We start from the raw sequence: 18,462 nt of genomic DNA on the forward strand, positions 1-18,462 counted from the left end.
GGCAGCCGATGGCCGGGCAGGAGCTCTGGTGACTAGGATTCTGGTTAGTGTGTGATGTGACAGACTCTACTTGCTGGCTGGGCGGGACATCAGGCAGTGTTTACTCTTGGGAACTTCCTCCCAGGGCAGAGCTCTGGGGTGGGCAGCAAGCAGCTGCTTCTGCTAGGAACTTGCCTGGAATGGTTCCCAGTGAAGAGCACCCCCAACCTTGTCCAGTACCAAGAAAGTTCCAGCTGTGCACATCTAGCTTTCTGGGAGAGTCTGGTCTAGCAGTTCAGTCTAGACAAGAACAAACTCTGGACAGGACCCTGGGGATGTGGGCTCCTGCGAAATGACAGGCCCTGGATGGCTCTTTTGGAATCTCTCACTGACCAACAAGAGGATGTGTTAAGGATATGACAATTCTGGCCCCTCAGCCTGCCTCTCCTCTGGCACCTCCAGTCCCAGGATCTCTCTAGATCTCCTGTCCCTCAACCCTGAGCAGAGACTGTGCCCTTACCTCATTCATACCTCTGCCCCCCATTTTGGGACTGTTCACCTGGTCTGCACTTGCACCTGGTGGGAGAGTGAAGGAGCAGGTAAGTGGCCCCACATCTCTGCAAGGACTGTCACAAATTGCCTGGCACCCCGCTGTGCCTCCAGGGAATTGCTCATTCACTTGCTCCAAACACTCTTGCACACCCATCACCCAGCCTGTTCCCTGTTACCATTTGGATCTTTGGGAAGCTAGTCTTAGTTGTCAACAAGACTGGATCTGGAATAGACTAAGAGACATACCTCTAGATGGATCTAAGGGCACTTCCTGGAAAGATTAGCTGAAAGAAGACTCTCCTCCAAAGTAGGCGGTACTTCCTGGCAGCAGCCCTGCCTGTTTTCACTCTTTGCTCATGAGTATATGCATCCTGTTGCTGCTGCTGCTGCCTCCATTACCATCTGTCATTCAGCGTCTGGTGGGTGGGTTGGTGGACTGGGTCCCATGTTCTATGGGCTGGTACAGGACAAGAATGGATGGACCTTGGGAATCAAAGGTCCCAAGGGCCTGTTTCTCACTTAGGGATCGCTAGAGTGCTTTAGGGTGAGGCCTGTCATCTGGGTGCTAGGCCAGGTTCCCAGTCTCACCAGGGGGTCCAGCACCAAGCTAGCAGTAGTGGTGGAATAGGCCCAGCAGCATCCAACGGCAGTTTTCTCCCACCTCAGAATAAATTTAGTATCAGACGGTCATAGTGGAGGAATGGAAAGCAAGACAGAGCCCCCAGCATGCCTGCCAGTCTTTATTTATAAACTTGGGGCAGTGGGGAGGAGTTTTGAGGGTGAATATGTCTGATTTCACGAGGGCTAAGGGTGCCAGGATACTTAATCTGCAGACAGTGATGCAATAACGTGGGGGTTCTATCACAAGAAGGAGAAAACAGAACTTAATTATCCTATGTGTGAGGGCATGACTTCTTCTTCTTCTTCTTCTTCTTCTTCTTCTTCTTCTTCTTCTTCTTCTTCTTCTTCTTTTGTTTTTTTTTTTTTTTTTTTTTTTTTTGTTTTTTGAGACAGGGTTTCTTTGTGTAGCTCTGGCTGTCCTGGACTCACTCTATAAACTAGGCTGGAATTATCTAAAACCCCAAAGTTGCTCGGCACTCCTGGGATCCTTTGAGGTTGGAAGTTAATCGGATCATTTGAGGTAGGGAGACCCTAAATCTGGGTCATACCTTCTCATGGAAGCCTATAAAGGACAAACAAAAAAAGAAGCTTTTGTTCCCCCCTACTTCTGATGGCATATACTGATGACTGGCTGATACATCCAGTCCCGTGATAGACAGATGATGAGAGATAGCAGGCAGATAGAGAGACTCGCTCTATTACTTCTGCTCCTCTGGAGAGCCCTGACTAGTTCACTGGCCCACATCACGTAAGCCAACCTACTAAATGCCCTGTGTGACACATAGTCATGCCATGCGCTCTGCTCCTCTAGAGAAGCCCAGCCGTATAGATTTCAAATGTCCCTAGAAGGCCCATAAAGTGAAGGCTTGATTACTAGCCTGTAGGAGCTGATGGACCCTTTCAGAGGTGGGACCTAGTGAGAAGAAGGTAAGTCTTTGAGATTATGGCCTTTAAAGATATTGGGGGGCTGGTTCTTTCCTCTCCAGTTCACTAATTTCTGAATGTCACGAAGTAAGTGGCTTTCCCCTGTCATATCCTTCTGCCATGGTACTCTGTTTCATTACAGGTCCTCAACAACCATAACTGAAATGTATAGGCTAAAATTAACCTTTCCTTCTTATAAAGATGATTACCACAGGTATTTTGTCATAGTGATAGGAAACTGACTAGCACCCCTCAGTCATAACTACGTTTGTCTCCCCAGCCTACCCTGCACCATCTCTTAGCCCCTGCACAGGGAGGCTATGCGCCCATCTGTGCTGGGCCACACTGGCTCCAGGTCCCTCCTACCTTCTTGCTTCCTTGAGGTGTATTTTTTTTAATGAAAAAAATATTTTTATTTGTGTGTGTGTGTCTGTGTGTGTGTGTGTGTGTGTGCCTTCTTGTCAGAATGTGCATCGCCATGTGACTACAGGTGCCTAGAGGCCAGAAGAGGGCGTTGAATTCCCAGCGTGCGTCCTGGGAACCAAATACCAGCCCTACGCAAGAACAGCAAGAGCTTTTGCCCGCAGAATCACTTCTCCAGCTCCTAGATTTTTAATTTGTATTTTTAAATTATGTGTACATGTGATGTCACTCTGTGGGATTGTGCACGTGAGTGCAGTGCAGGAAACACTTGAATTGGTGAGCCAGTGTTGAGCCCCTCTCTGATGCTTTGCTCCTTTGCACTCCTCTTCCCCACCTGCAGTTTGTCTCCGCCCCTCCATTCCATTCACCCACTCCTTTATCTATATGACATCCATCCATCTGAGCTCCTGAAATGGATAAGAAAGACACTGTACTGGACTCCAAGGAAGCAGCTATGAGCAAATCAGGACACTGCTGTAGCTGCTCCGGGAAGAGAATCAACAGCAAACTAACCAAATATACACACCATACAGTACACATAAAAGACCTCGGGCTGGACAGATGGCTCAGTGGTTAGGGCCTCTTCCAGAGGTCCTGGGTTCAATTCCCAGCAGCCACATGGTGGCTCACAACCATCTATAATGTGATCTGATGCCCTCTTCTGGACTGCAGGTGTATCTACAGTCAGAGCACTGTATACATAATTAAAAAAAAAAAAAAGACGTCAATAACACCTTACACTCTATCTGACCACTAAGATTAAAGCTAGGTATCAACAACAAAAGAAATGGCAGAGAGCCCACATGCTAGTGGAAGCTGAGCAGCTCACTATTGAATGAAAGTCGGGTTAAAACAGAGTTCAAGAAGAAAATGTAAACACTTTTACACAACATACTCAAGCCTATGGGGCACAATGAAGGTGACCATAATAGTCAAGTTCCTACCACTAAGTTCCTACATTAAAAACAAAAACCTGGGTATGTCTTATATTAGTAACATTGTGATACATCTAAACATCTGAAACCTGTAAAACAAACCAAAATTCAAGAAGTAATTGCCAGGTGGTGGTGACACACACCTTTAGTCCCATGACTTGAGAAGCAGAGGCAGGCATATCTCTGAGTTCAAGGCCAGCCTGGTTCATAGAGTGAGTTCCAGGACAGCCAGGGCTACACAGAGAAAGCCTGTCTTGAAAAACAAAAAACAAAAAAAAAAAAGGAAGAAAGAGCGAGCAGATGGGAAGAAATAATCAAACTCAGGTTGAAATCAACAAAATAGAAACAAAGAAAAATAATACAAAGAATCATAAAATGAAGAGTTAGTTCTTTGAGGAAAATCAACAAACTTTTAGCCAAATTATCAAAATACAGAGAGAAGATTCAAATCAATAAAATTAGACTGGCTGGATATGGGCACACACCTTTAATCCCAGCACTTGGGAGGCAGAGGCAGGCAGATCCGCTGTGATTTCTGAGGCCAGCCTGGTCTACAGTGTGAGTCCAGGACAGCCAAGGCTAACACAGAGAGAGACCTTGTCTTGAAAAGCAAATAAATAAATAAATAAATAAATAAATAAATAAATAAATTAGGTATGAACCGGTTGTGGTGACCCACACCTGTAATCCCAGCACTCAGGGAGGCAGAAGTAGGTGGGTATCTCTGAGTTCAGGGCCAGCCTGGTCTACAAAGTGAGCCCAGGACAGCCAAGCCTACACAGAGAAACCCTGTCTTAACAAACAAAAAGAAAAAAAAGTTTGAAGAAGAAAATAGGATGAATATTGAGATTATAGTCCACAGAAGTCAACAATGAGTTAAAATCCCAGTTCCTAGGCTGGGAGTATAGAGCTAGAGAAAATACTTGCATAGTATGTGTAAAGCCTTAGGTTTGATATCACCAACAAAAAAATTAAAGTAAATAAATCCAAGGCTTCACTATAATAACTATATGACCCTGAACACATTATTTAGATTTTTCTGACCTTCTGTTATTCCATCAGCAAAATTTAGTATTAAACCAGCCATTTCTGCAGGGTGTGGTAGTATACACCTTTAGCTCCTGCTCTTAGGAGGTAAAGACAGGTCTCTTGAGTTTGTTGCCAGCCTAGTTTACATAGCAAGTTCCAGACCAGCTGAGCTACATAGTGAGGCCTTGTCTCAAAAAAGGCAAGGAGTGCTGGAGAGATGGCTCAGAGGTTAAGGGCACCTCTTCCCAAGGTCCTGAGTTCAATTCCCAACAACTACATCAGAACTGGGATCTGATGCCATCTTCTCGCCTGCAGGTGCACATGGAGATAGAGCACTCATACATAAAATATTTTTTAGGTTGCTTCATGTATAATTGAGATTAAATAAATCAAAGTATGTAAAAGTAGTTCATTACTACCAAGAGGTCATACCCAGAGAGCATTCTGTAATGAGAAATGAGTATGGTAATTGTGAACTATTTTTTAAAAAAAGACTGTGTTGTAGGCATATAATATCTTGAGAAAACAAAACAACCAAAAAACCCACCTGCTTTGATTCTTTTGTAAAAACATAATTATTTTTTATTTTATGTGCAATGGTGGTTGGCCTGCGTGTATGTATGTCCGTGTGAGGGTGTCAGATCTTGGAGTTATAGACAGTTGTGAACTGCCATGTGAGTGCTGGGAATTGAACTGGGGCCCTTTTGAAGAGCTGTCATAACCACTGAGCCATCTCTCCAGCCCCCTGCTTTGATTCTAGACCTCAGACTACTACAGATAACCAAGAAAGTGGTAAATTTGCAATTTACAAAACTTCGTTTCTCTCCTAGTCATTGAACTCATGTAGATTCCCTAGGTCGGTCGATTGGTCTGTCTGTCTGTCTGTCTATCTATCTATCTATCTATCTATCTATCTAATGGTTTTTCGAGACAGGGTTTCTCAGGGTGCCAGCACTGGCTGTCTTGGTACTCGCTGTGCAGCCTGGCCTTGAACTCAGAGGTCCCCTTGCTTCTGCCTCCCAAGTGCTGGGATCAAAGTCATATATCATCACTGCCCAGTAATTCCCTGGATCTTTAACTTAAGAGAGAGAGAGGGGTGCCAAAAGTGTGTGGCACATGCCCCACCCCCACCCCGGAAAGGGACTCTGGCCAGTTTGAACATGGCAAGCATGGCTCTGGTAGGTCTTGTCCTTCTCCCTTATTCCCTCTGCCTTGCTGGAAAACACACACACACACACACACACACACACACACACACACACACACACACACAACAAACAAAAACAAAAACAAAAAACAAAAAAAATTAGATTACAAGCCTAATGCTAGCTACTAAGGTCTATTCCCTTATTTGGCCACTTCCTCCTCCTGAGGCTGACTATCAAGGTCCAGCTCTCAAAGTACTCAAGTCCAGCAATCAAAAGTCCCCTTTGACTCACCTAATTACATTGCCCAATTAATTTAAACACCTCATGCTAATACGGAGTTTCCCCTTGTACCATTTTCCTATAGGCCACATCTCCTCTCTATTGGGAGGCATCCTTTGTCCCCTGGGACCCGCCCCCCCCAGTTCCTTTTCCCTTCTCCTCTTCCATCTCCTGTCTTTGTCTCCTATTTCCTGCCCTATGAGGCAAATAAAGCTCCTTTGTGCTGAGAATTTGCTCTTGGGGGTCCTGGGTCGATATTTCTCCTAACAACTACCGCCACCAAGTGGCTCCCTGATTTTCCTAGGTGGTCTATTGGCTTGGTGCATATCTCTATGCAGAGAAACCCAAAGGTAAACTATTCGAATGTGAAGGACTCAACTGTGTTAAGTATCGCATCATCAGAGTCAAACATGGATTGCCGGTCGTTTACTAACACTACGGTTAATAATCTTGTTTTATCATTACGATCGAAAACTGTTGACGCGCCTTTGCAACCAGCTACCCGGTCTAAGCATGCCTGGGGAAGACCTCACGGCTGCGCCCAGGGAACCTTGCACAAGTCCGGCCTGCGCCTCTTCCTTCCTTTTGCGGAGTGTCACACCGACAGTACTCTCCCGAACCTTTTCCGGTATCCCAGCTTCTCCTCATTTCCGCCCTTCCCAGACTCCAGATCTTAGTGAAGGCCTAGGGCTCCCTTTTGTCAAATTCTAGGTCGTCAGCCGAGGCGCTGCCAGCCAGACCGGGCAGCCGGTAGAGTGCAAAGTAGCCGTCTGGCCGCCGAGTCCGTGTACATGCGGAACCAAAGATGCAGACTCGGTTTCTAGCAGGTCGCGAAAAGAAGAGCAATCTGGGCTGCCTCACGCAGTGTGTAGGTACGCTTGCCCCCTGAGTTGTGATTCCGCGGTTGCCACCGAATCCGAGTCTTTCTTCCCTGCTGCGTCGGGCTGCGGAGAGCGAGAAGATGAAGACGAAGGCCACCGCGCCAGTGCCCCAACCTGGGCCTATCAAGAAGCTCGCTCGGAAGAAAGCCAGGAAGAGGTTCAAGAAGATCAAAGCGCAGGGAGGGAGCGGAGCCCCCGGAAGCCGCCCGGCAGCTGTAGCGGTCCGACCACCGAAGGCCCCAGAGAACTTTTCTCAGAATTGGAAGGCGTTACAAGAGGTGAGACTGGCAACATGCCCCCTTCATCCCCATCCCGGACTTTTGGCTGGGTAGCTACAGACCCCGAAGGAGGAAGGATGCTATGGCAGGTTTCAAAACGTGGAGGAAGGGCCAGTCCACACTGTACGGACACCTCCGTAGTAATTTCGGCCTCTATAGACACGGCGGTCTAGGCCTTTTGTCAATTTTAGTAGTGGCTAATGCTTCTGTATGCTCTAAAGGTCGCTCTGCTTACACTCACATTCTTTTTCTCAATCGTAAATCACATCTAGGTTACCACCTTGCCACTGTCTTAAACTATGTCCCTGAGTTCTGGCCCAGACTGCTCTGGAACTCATGTAGCCAGGGTATACCCCAAACTAGTGGTAATCCACCTACATTACGTATCCTCCCAAATCCTGGGATTACGTGTGTGTGCCAGTAAACCCATGCTCATTCATAATTTGTTTGTTTGTTTGTTTTTCGAGACAGGGTTTCTCCGTTTTCGCCTTGGCTGTCCTGGACTCGCTGTGTAGACCAGGCTGGTCTCGAACTCCCAGCGATCTGCCTGTCTCTGGCTCCCGAGTGCTGGGATTATAGGTGTGTGCCACCACCATAGAATAAATTCTTATATTCTAGTTAGGTGCTTTTACCTTCCTGCTTCTTAGATGAGGAAATTGAGACAGAGCTTAAGGAAGGTCACATAGCATGTTAACAGCGGAACTGGCATATTGACCATATCTCTGCACCACTGACCTCTAGGTAACCCTCTGGCGTGTATGTCATGGAGCCTCGGGTAATACAAAAGAGTAAGGAACTTCTTGAGTTCCATAACACTCCACCTTTGTGTGGATTTTCCTATCTGGACACACAGAACCAGCTAAACCCTGTGGCCATCCAGGCTCTGTAAGCTGGCTCTTGTTCTTTCTCCCAAGAAAGTACAGTAAAATTAAATGCATGGAATGAATATTTACTATAGGAAACTTGGAGTTGGCTCTGGTTTCTACAAGAATCTAAATCTTTCAGGTCTCTTAGCTCTTAACGGAGTGGGTAAGTAGAAATTCACTGCACCATCTCTCAGTTGGTTGCCATCTTGCTGGGTCTTAACTGGGGATTTGAACACAAGGAGGGATTGCTCTCCTGGACCTCCGCACTGCCTGGATAAAATCAAAGCTATGGCTGTGCTCATCAACCATCTCTGGTTTGACAGGAGTTTTTCTTTCCATTGAACTCCATTCCCACAGGCCTTCCTCAGGCTCTGACATTTAGCCAACCTCCAGCGACAGTGTAAAGGAAGTGATCATTATGTCCCAGAGAATTGACCCTGGAAGTCACTTTAAATGCAACTCCAAATTTAAAAAGTGAAAGTGGTCCTCCTGCCCTCCGACTCAGTGCAAGACTCTAGGCTGTTAGGGCATTCTGGTGCGTGTGGTATAGAATATGACTTTGAAATGTGGAATGAAGAAGCATTGTAAGAAGCAAAGGAAAAACATCTCAATGTCAGTGACTTAAAAGTATAAGCAGTTGCCGGGCGTGGTGGCGCACGCCTTTAATCCCAGTACTCGGGAGGAAGAGGCAGGCGGATTGTTGTGAGTTCAAGGCCAGCCTGGTTTACAAAGTGAGTCCAGGACAGCCAAGGCTACACAGAGAAACCTTATCTCAAAAAGCAAAAAAATTAAATAAAAATAATATAAAAATAAAAATTTTAAAAAATGTATAAGCAGTCGAGTGTGGTGGAGCACACCTGTAATCCCGGCGTTCAGGAGGCAGAGGCAGGCGGTTCTACAAAGTGAGTCCGGGACAGCCAAGGCTACACAGAGAAACCCTATTTCAAAAAACCATAAAAGGGGGGGGGGTTGAGGTGGGGGTTAGGATGCCCTTCCAAAGGATCCTGCTTGAATTCCTGGCACTCACATGGCGGCTCACAACTGTCTGTAACTCCTGTTGCAGGAGATCTGATGTCCTCTTCTGTCCTATGGGCACCAGTCATGCATGTGATGCATAGGCACACATGCAAGCCGAACACCATACATGTCAAAATCAATTTTTCTTGTGTATAGCCCTGTCTGTCCTGGACTCACTTTGTAGACCAGGCTGGCCTTGAACTCACTCCACCTGTCTCTCCCTCCCAAGTTTTGGGATTAAAGGTATGCACCACCGCGCCTGGCAAAATAAAATTTTAAATGGAAAAAAAGGCTTTTCCAAATAATTCCCTAGTAGTGATGGCGATGGGAAGTGTGTGCATATATGTACATGTTTGTATATACAAGTTTCTTTAATCTGTAGTATGTCAGTTCAAAATTTAAATGTGGCTTATATTTAATTTTGATTCCATTAGCTGCTGAAACAAAAGTCACAGACCCCAGAAAAACCTCTTGTCTCTCAGATGGATGACAAAATGCATCCTCAAATAGTCCAGCAGAACAGAAAAGGTAAACCAAAGGGAGACAGAAGGACAGAAGACCAGACCCCTGGGAGTTCTGTTACATCTGCAACTAAGAAGGACAGGAAGACACTAGTACCTCCCACAAAGACCTCTGAAACAGAGCAGAAGAAAGCCAAGAAGAGGACACAGAGTGACATCTCCCCTCATCAAGGGGATATCAGGCATAAGTGGAAAGCTAAGGAGGCAGCTGTCGCCTTGAATCAGTCCACGCCCACTGAGTGAGTATCAACTCTGCTGTGGTGACTGGTACATCCACTGCTACTGGGGCCACGGAAACAGATGGTCCTAAAGGCACATCTAGCCTCCCCTGTCTTCACCACCAAGAAGAAGGACCACGTAGTCTTTGGCCCTCCCTGGTGGTGTCTTCCTTACCAGCCCTGTGATGTTTATTCTGTTGTTCACCTGTCACCTGTTTCCTCTAGAGTGTGGGTTGCTGAAGGCAGACCCTATTGTATAGTTAATGCTGTGTCTTTGGGCCCCAGCATAGGGCTTGGCACAAGGTAAGTGCCAACAAAATGTGTGATAGATCCATAAGGGGTCCCTGTGCATCCCAGCTGATGGCTTTGAGCAGATTTCTGCTTCCTTTCTTTCTCAGTGTGGCCGTCTGTATGATTAGAGGTATTGAAGTGCAGCATGTGTTGCTTAGTGTCTTTGGCTACTGAGTGAGCACTGTGGTGACACCTTACCTGGAGGGCATATGCTTACAAGGCAGGCTGGCTTCCTGCTACCTGGGTCTTTCCTTCCTTCCCTTCAGCCTAAGTGCATTGGTGGACGTGGGCCCCAAGAGGAAAGAAAGCTTCTCCTTGGGAATCAGCTGTGTTAAGTCAAGCTAACTGAGCCCACGACAGACTACAGGACACAGCTGCTGAAGGGTGAAGGGACATGGGTTTGGCTGCCTCTTCTGAGTCATACAGCAGGCTGGATTGGAGAGGCAACAAGGCCCCTCTCTCCTAAGGCTGATATAAGCAAGGGAGACACACAGATGTTAGCTTTAGCATTTGTATGTGGGGTCAGGGTAGCTTAATGAGGAAGGCAAAGGAACACACAGCAAGAGGTCCATCAGTTGATCCTTTTTGAGTAATGACATTGAAGTCGGGCTAGAAAGCTGGAGTACCAGATAGGCATGGAGCGCCAGTCTCCACTCTGTCTCACTCTCACTCTTCCAAATATGAAGACAGTGCAAGCTACAGGTCCCTTCATGTCTCCCTGTCTGTTGTTTTATCTGTAGTTCCTAAGTCTTAGATAATAGATATATTTGCACATTTAAAAAAACAATGGTGAGGGGCTGGAAAGATGGCTTAGTGGTTAAGAGCACTGGCTGCACTTTTTGTTTTGTTTTTTAAGATGTATTTATTATATGTACAGTACTTTGTATGCATGTGTGCCTGCCTGCCAGAAGAGGGCATCAGATCACATTATAGATGGTTGTGAGCCACCATGTGGTTGCTGGGAATTGAACTCACGACCACTGAAAGAGCAGCCAGTGCTCTTAACCACTGAGGCATCTCTCCAGCCCCCAGAACTGGCTGCTCTTGAGGCCTGGGTTTAATTTCCAGTTCCCACATGGAAGTACACAACCTTCTGCAGCTCCAGGAGAGCCAATCCATGCCCTCTTTTGGCCATCATAAGTACTAGATATGCAAATGATAAGTATACTTACTGGCAAATTACTCAAACAAATAAAATATTAAGGAACGAAAGAAGAGTGCAACAGCAGGTTTATCTGGACTGAGTTTGCAGGGGGAGCAGTCCTGCCAGCCCTCACGTGCTGCCCCTCACCGCCAGCCCTCCTGCTTCTCACAGCCTCCCAGCTGGGCAGAGGTCCTTTCAGTAGGCATCCGGTGCTCTCATCTTTACCTCATAGGGAAGACATCTGGTTTGATGATGTGGATCCTGATGATATTGAGGCTGCCATAGGCCCAGAGGCAGCCATGCTGGTACGGAAGCGGCTGGGGCAGAGCAAGAGTACCACCATCACCCTGGTGAAGGAACAGGCCTTCAGCGGGTAAGCTGGGCTTGGGCCATGCCTACTGGGAAAGTCTTGCCTTGTAGGGATGGGATCTTAATCTTAGGGGAGGAGGAGGAGTAAGCACTGAGCCATGAGTGCCCAGCAGCTCTTAGGGGTGCAAAATGGTAACAAATGGGCTGACTCACTGGCCTGGAATCCCAGCCCATGATAGTTATTACACTGGGGCCTTTGGTTCCCCTCAGCTTGACAAAAGCCTTGGCCCTGGATTGTGAGATGGTAGGCGTGGGCCCCAAAGGGGAAGAGAGCATCGCAGCCCGAGTGTCCATCGTGAACCAGTTTGGGAAGTGTGTTTATGACAAGTACGTCAAGCCAACCGAGCCCGTGACTGACTACAGGACAGCGGTCAGTGGGATCCGGCCTGAGAACCTGAAGCAGGGTATGATGTCCGTAAGACTGGAGCGGCAGTGGAGATGCCGGAGGACTCGTTTCTCTCCTACTTCCCCTTGTGGGTTCCTGAAGACGGCAAAGCAGGGGTCCTGACACTTGTTAGCTCTTCCCTAGAGTTGCATAGTTTGCAGATACAAAAGGTCCCTTTCCTGGCTCTCGTGCTTTTGTGCTTCTTTGCCTCCTACCCAGGACAGTGCTCTCGGATGGCAGTGGCTAATAAAATGGAGTGTTGGGGATCGGGAGGAAAGCCATGAAGGGTGGGTAGGCTGCATGGTAGCTGGACAAATCACAGGGTCTCTTTGGGAAACTCTAGTGCAGTTTTGCCAGTGAGGCCTTTAGCAGGGTCCTTGTGATTATGACGTTGAGAACAGGGTGGCGGCCAGAAGACTGGTTCTGAGGCAGGAGCTAGATGGGGAGATAGTTAGAAGAAGTGACCCAACATTAGCAGAGGCTGGGTCTGATTTGTAATAGGAGAGGACATCTAGGATGCTCTGAGCCTGCCTTCTAGAGGGACCTTGAGAGCATAAGGGGTGCAACCTTGTGGTCTCTTCCCACTCCTCACCACTGGTGATGACCATGGCCAACAATGTGGCTCCTTGAACCATAGACTGGCTGGCTCTTGCTTTCTTTTCTTTTTCATATTTATTTATTATGTATACAGTGGTCGGCCTGCCATGTATGCCTGCATGCCAGAAGAGAGCACCGAATCTCATCATGGATGATCATAAACCACCATGTGGTTGCTGGGAATTGAACTCAAGACCTTTGAAAGAGCAGACAGTGTTCTTAACCTCTGAGCCATCTCTCCAGCCCAGCTCTTGTTTTCTGTCTCAGAGGGGAGGCTGGTCCTTTTAGCTCTTAACAGAGTTGGGCAATAGAGTGGTTTTAAGCCCTTTCTGGTAGGAGTCAGGTTCCCAAAGGATGTCTGCTGGGACAGAGCAGTAGAGCAGACGAGGGTCCATATAGCCATCCTTGCACTGTCTGTGGGAGAGATTCAGTCTGAGTCCACAAAGGCAGTCCTAAGTAGAAGTTGTATTGAGCGAGAAGGTGTCCCTGAGAAAGTCTAAATGCTCTTGTGCTTCTAGGGTTAGCAGTAGGAATTTGCTAACTGGTGCTTGGCTTTGTTGTTGTTGTTTTGTTTTTTGTTGTTTTTTGTTTTGTTTTTGGAGACAGGGTCTCTCTGTGTAGCCTTGGCTATCCTGGACTCACTTTGTAGACCAGGCCAGCCTCAAACTCATAGCAATCCACCTGCCTCTGCCTCCCGAGTGCTGGGATTAAAGGTGTGTGCCACCTCGCCCGGCTGGTGCTTGGCTTTAAATAAAGCTCTTGTCTTTTTTTCACTGTCCCCAAAAGTGGGAGCAGGCACGAGGCACAGTGGAGTCCCTCCTAGCTTTCCACGTCCTGGCATCCAGAGAGACACTTCTAGGGCCCTACCTCCCATCATGTGTATCATTAAGGGCTTGACCTGTTACATTAGGGTGGCTGGGCATGGGAGAAACTCAGAATCTCGGTGAGTTATGAGTTGTTAACCACTTCTTTGTCTGGTTTTCAGGAGAAGAATTTGAAGTTGTGAAGAAGGAAGTGGCAGAAATGTTGAAGGGCAGAATCTTGGTGGGGCATGCACTGCACAATGATCTAAAGGTACAGGGCTTGGGGCCACCAGCTCTTTGGTTTTTTCAAGACAGGGTCTCTGGCTGTCCTGGACTCACTCTGTAGACCAGGCTGGTCTCAGTCACAGAGATGCACCTGCTTCTGCCTCTCCGAGTGCTGGGATTACAGGCATGTGCCACAGCACCTGACAACCCCCAGCTCTTTTTTTTTTTTTTTTATCTTGACTTGGTAATTCTCTAGGAATAGTGTCAGGGTACCTGAGCTCTGGCTGTGTCCAAAAGACCACATGAGGTACATGTTTTTTGAGTCCTGACTACACTACTCCAGTGCAGAGTGTTGACAGCTCTGTGTAGGGGGCTTTGAGTGTCACCTATCTGACCTGGCAGGTGGCCTGTCTGTGTGTCTCATGACCAGAGACAAATTTCTTGACACTGTCAAAGCCCCAGGGTTCTTGTTATGTGTCCATTTTATATTTAGGCATTGCTGTGATGCTGGAAGCTCGGCCTCCTGTTCTGCCCTAGCAGCTGAGGAAGACCTAGCCGGGGTTAATTACATGGGTCACTTTAAGTTCACAAGCCAACTGCTGTCTGGTCCATTTGAAGGTGCAGCAGGAAAGGGGGAGCATAGTCTACTCGGCAGAAGGGACACCTCTGCTGTCTTCTAGTGTGGTGGGCTGGTGTTTGGTTTGTTTTTACCCCCAAGACAAGGTTTCTTTGTAGCTCTATTGTCCTGGGACTCACTCTAGACCAGGCTAGCCTAGAACTCAATCCACCTGCCTCTGCCTCCTGAGTGCTAGGATTAAAGGTGTGCACCACCACTGCCCAGTTAAGATTATTTATTTTTATTGGTAATTTACCTGTGTATATGTCTGTGAGTATGCCAGATTCCCTGGAACTGCAGTTATAGACGGTTGCAGGCTACCATATGGGTGCTGGGAATTGAACCTGGGTCCTCTAAAAGAGCAGCTAGTGCTCTTAACCACTGAGCCATTTCTTCAGCCTCAGAACTTTTTTTTTTTTTTTAAGATTTATTTATTGTGTGTACAGTGCTCTACCTGCATGTACACCTGCTTGTCAGAAGAGGGCACTGGATCGCATTATAGATGGTTGTAAGCCACCACGTGATTGCTGGGAATTGAACTCAGGACCTTTGGAAGAGCAGCCAGAGTGCTCTTAACCTCTGAGTCATCTCTCAAGCCCTCTCCTGAGGATTTCTAGTGCTAGACATCAGAGCCTTGCTGAGTGCCACCAGCAGTTACACAGTGTAAACAGATCTTATGTAATCCTTTGAATCCTTTAAGGATTAGGCTTTTGCGGGTAGCAATGCTGAGTTTTAAGGTGTTGGCAGCAGGTTTCAGGAGAGCAGTGGGTGTACACCCAGATGCCCTCCCACAGCTGCTCAGTATCTCTGCTTGGCAGAGTTAACGCTGCTGCTTCATCTGTCCCTACAGGAGAGAACTGGATGGGCTGTGTTTCCTCAGGGTGTCACCTCTTTCCAAGGCTGGCCACAGTCAGCCAGTTAGGCAGTTGAGCTCAGAAGACTCCACCTAGGGCATGTGACATCTAGTTTCTGCCTTTTAGATTCCTGATGATTAGACAGTGGACATTGTCCTTCCTGGGTGTGATCTGTAGTGTCACTGTGTTCGTGTGTTTCAGGAACCACTAAATGGGAGTTTAATTCCCCATTCAGGGTTAGGGATGTAGCTCAGTGGCAAAGTATACGCTTCATGTGTATAAGGCCCTGGGTTTCTCCCCAGCACCAAAAAGAGAAAAATAACACATGTTTAACAATTAAAAATGAACCAAAGTCACACATTCACTGATATGGTGAGTCACCTAAGAGAAGACTGGCACACTTGTTTCCTCTAGTGGGTCACTTTTGGGGGCTGTATAAACCTAGAAGTCTACTAAATTGCAGGGTGAGCTGTTAGATTTCACTTCTTGCTTTCCCATGAGCAGATCCAGCTCAGAGAAGTTGGTTGCAGGTTAATTAACTTTTTCTCAACATCTTTGATGTCAAGAATTTATTTTACTTATTGTTTTTTTTTTTTTTTTGAAACAGGGTCTTACTGTAAATTCCTGGCTGGCCTGGAACTCACTGCATAAACCAGACTTGTCCAGATTTTATGTTTATTAACGTGGTTCTGAATATTGGGCATCACTTTAAGTCGGGCAGTTAATTTGAGAAGCTCTCCCTCTTTTGGGGGGCTATACCCTGTGGTGCCCTGTGAGTCATTCTTTGGAAAGGGGGGTCCACTGCTGCAGATGAGATGAAGATGTTTGTCATCATTTCCTTCTAGGCTCTGTTCCTTGATCATCCAAAAAAGAAAATCAGGGACACTCAAAAATTCAAACCGTTCAAGAGTCGAGTGCAGGTACGTAATGACAGGTGCTGAGCCGTGGCTGGTCCCTGGCTAAAGGGATTTAGTTTGTTTTGGCTTCTCATTTTAACCTTTAAGAGTGCTTGCCACATAAATCTGACATCTGAGTTTAATCCCTGGAACTCACATGAAGGCAGGGGAGAACCAGCTCCACAAGCTTTTCCTCAGACATGGCTTGGTGGTTAAGAACACTTGCTACTCTTGCAGAGAACTCCGTTAAATTATCAGCACTCGTGTCAGGTGACTCTGTCTTTATTTTTTTTTAATTTATTTATTTTTATTTTATGTGCATTGGTGTTTAGCCTGCATGTAAGTCTGTATGAGAGTGTCAGCTCTTGGAACTACAGACAGTTGTGAGCTGCCATGTGGGTGCTGGGAATTGAACATAGGTCCTCTGGAAGAGCAGTCAGTGCCCTTAATTGCTGAGCCATCTCTCCAGTCCCGACTCAGAATCATCTATAACTCCAGTTCCAAGGGCCCGGATGTCTCTAGCCTTCTCAGGTCCTACAATTATGTGCACATACCCACATACAGCTAGACATACCTATTTATAACTAGTAAACATTGAAAAATTAAGCCTGGTGTGGTGGTGCATGTCTTTTATCCCAGCACTCGAGAGGCAGAGGCAGGCAGATCTCTCAGTTTGAGGCCAGCCTGGTCTGCAAAGTGAGTTCCAAGACAGTCAAGGCTACAAGGAGAAACCCTGTCTCTATAAAAAAGCAAAAAAAAAAAAAAAAAAAAATTAAGCCAGGCAGTGGCGGCGCATGCCTTTAATTGCAGCACTCGGAAGGCAGAGGCAGGTGTATTGCTGTGAGTTTGAGGCCAGCCTGGTCTACAAAGCGAGTCCGGGACAGCCAAGGCTAACTCAGAGAAACCCTGTCTCAAAAAACAAAACAAAACAAAACAAAACAAAAGCAAAACTTAAATTAAAAGCACTCCACCACACTTGTTCTATCTCCAGTACCCTCCTCCAGTGCTCCTCCTCTGTCGCAGATGAGCAAGTTGTAAGCTAATGGTTGCAGCCTTAAGTGTCATAGACACTCCTGGTGAAAGGGAAATTCAGGTTACCTGGGTGTGCTCCATAGCCAGTTTCATCCTCCTGCCTGTGGAAGCAGCACATTCAGTGTATCCTTCTCTCTACAGAGTGGAAGACCATCTCTGAAACAACTTTCTGAGAAAATTCTAGGGATCAGGGTCCAGCAGGCAGAACACTGTTCAGTAAGTATCAGTGGGTAACAGCCCCTGACTTAACCCGTAACCTAAACCGCTAAACACATGTCATTTGACCATAGAAACAGAAGAGAGGACCCTAGGCATAGTGGGTTTACAAAATGTTATTGTATCTTAAATATTTACGTTAAAAATGATTTATTTATTATAAATATAGTGTTCTGCCTATATGTACTCCTGCATGCCAGAAGAGGGTAACAGATCTCATTGTATCATTGTAGATGGTTGTTAGCCACCATGTGGTTGCTGGGAATTGAACTCAGGACCTTTGGAAGAGCAGCCAGTGCTCTTAACCTCTGAGCTATCACTCTAGCCCCTTAAATATAACATTTAACTTGAACTCAACACAAAGAATATACAGTAAGAATTTGGAACAAAATTTACCAGTCTATTTGAGGGCTATTTGTGTGCTTCTAGTTTTTTACTAAATACCTGAGGTTGGGGACTTTATGGTGATGAGGATTAGCTGATTGGAGAGATGCCAAGGAGAAAGGGATAGTTCACTCCTGGCAGAACTGACTGGTGCCCCAAGAATTACCTCGTGTGTTTCTAGAATCCCAGTGCTGAAAAGTTCCACTATCCTACACTGCCACCCTGATGACATAGGCTCCAGCACTTGAGGCATATGGGATGGAGCCTTTCCAATGAGCAAAGGTGCTAACGGACTTTGTGGCTTGGAGTTCTCAGTCCCAACAGGTCCTCTTGGCCAGACAATCTGCTTAAGGAGAACAGGTTCTCCTGCAGTGCAGCCTGATTCTTTGAGCCCTTGTGCCCGACTCAGCTATGTCTGCTGTGGTGCTCCAGCTTCCTCCTCCTAAGGGGTTTCCCTTCCTGCCCCTGTGAACAGAGTGGCTGAGTCTGAAGCACAGGAGTAGCTTGTGCTCTGATGCCCCAGCCATTTTTCATGGTTTTCTCCTTTACTGCCCCACCCTAGTCACCCTGTGAGGTGTGTCTCCCTCTTAGCTTTACAGCTTCAGTGCTGTGCCTATCATGAAGACTCAGGAGTCATAGGGTTGCTTCTGTGGCCTGTGGTCATGTGTTCTCACTAGCTGGGTGGTTATTATTGTTGTCTGTCACTCAGGTCCAGGATGCCCAGGCAGCAATGAGGCTTTACATCATGGTAAAACGTGAGTGGGAGAGCATTGCTGCAGACCGGCGCCCCCCAGCCACCACTCCAGACCACTGCAATGAGTACGCTTAGCACCATCCTGCTGCTGTCACCACCACCCCTATCCTTCATGGACTCTTCAATCCAGTGGCAGTTGGGATGGTCTTATGGAGGCCCAACAGGTCTTGGGACAGAAAGGACTCCCTCTGGTGAGCATTCTCAGAGCCACGGCTGCAGGGGTGT

General features: G+C 47.0%; 1 protein-coding gene across 1 annotated transcript; it reads left to right on the forward strand.

The window, feature by feature from the left end:
- Positions 1 to 6,522: 6,522 nt before the first annotated feature.
- Positions 6,523 to 18,458, forward strand: REXO4 (REX4 homolog, 3'-5' exonuclease). The gene is made up of 8 exons (XM_084799138.1): positions 6,523 to 7,049; positions 9,367 to 9,692; positions 11,339 to 11,479; positions 11,686 to 11,879; positions 13,443 to 13,531; positions 15,801 to 15,875; positions 17,025 to 17,099; positions 18,193 to 18,458. Exons 1-8 carry the CDS (start codon positions 6,852 to 6,854, stop codon positions 18,310 to 18,312), a joined length of 1,218 nt encoding a protein of 405 aa, XP_084655264.1. The 5' UTR covers positions 6,523 to 6,851; the 3' UTR covers positions 18,313 to 18,458.
- Positions 18,459 to 18,462: the final 4 nt, after the last annotated feature.

This window comes from Acomys minous (assembly GCF_964271855.1).
Source record: "Acomys minous genome assembly, chromosome: 10".
Classification (NCBI taxonomy): domain Eukaryota; kingdom Metazoa; phylum Chordata; class Mammalia; order Rodentia; family Muridae; genus Acomys; species Acomys minous.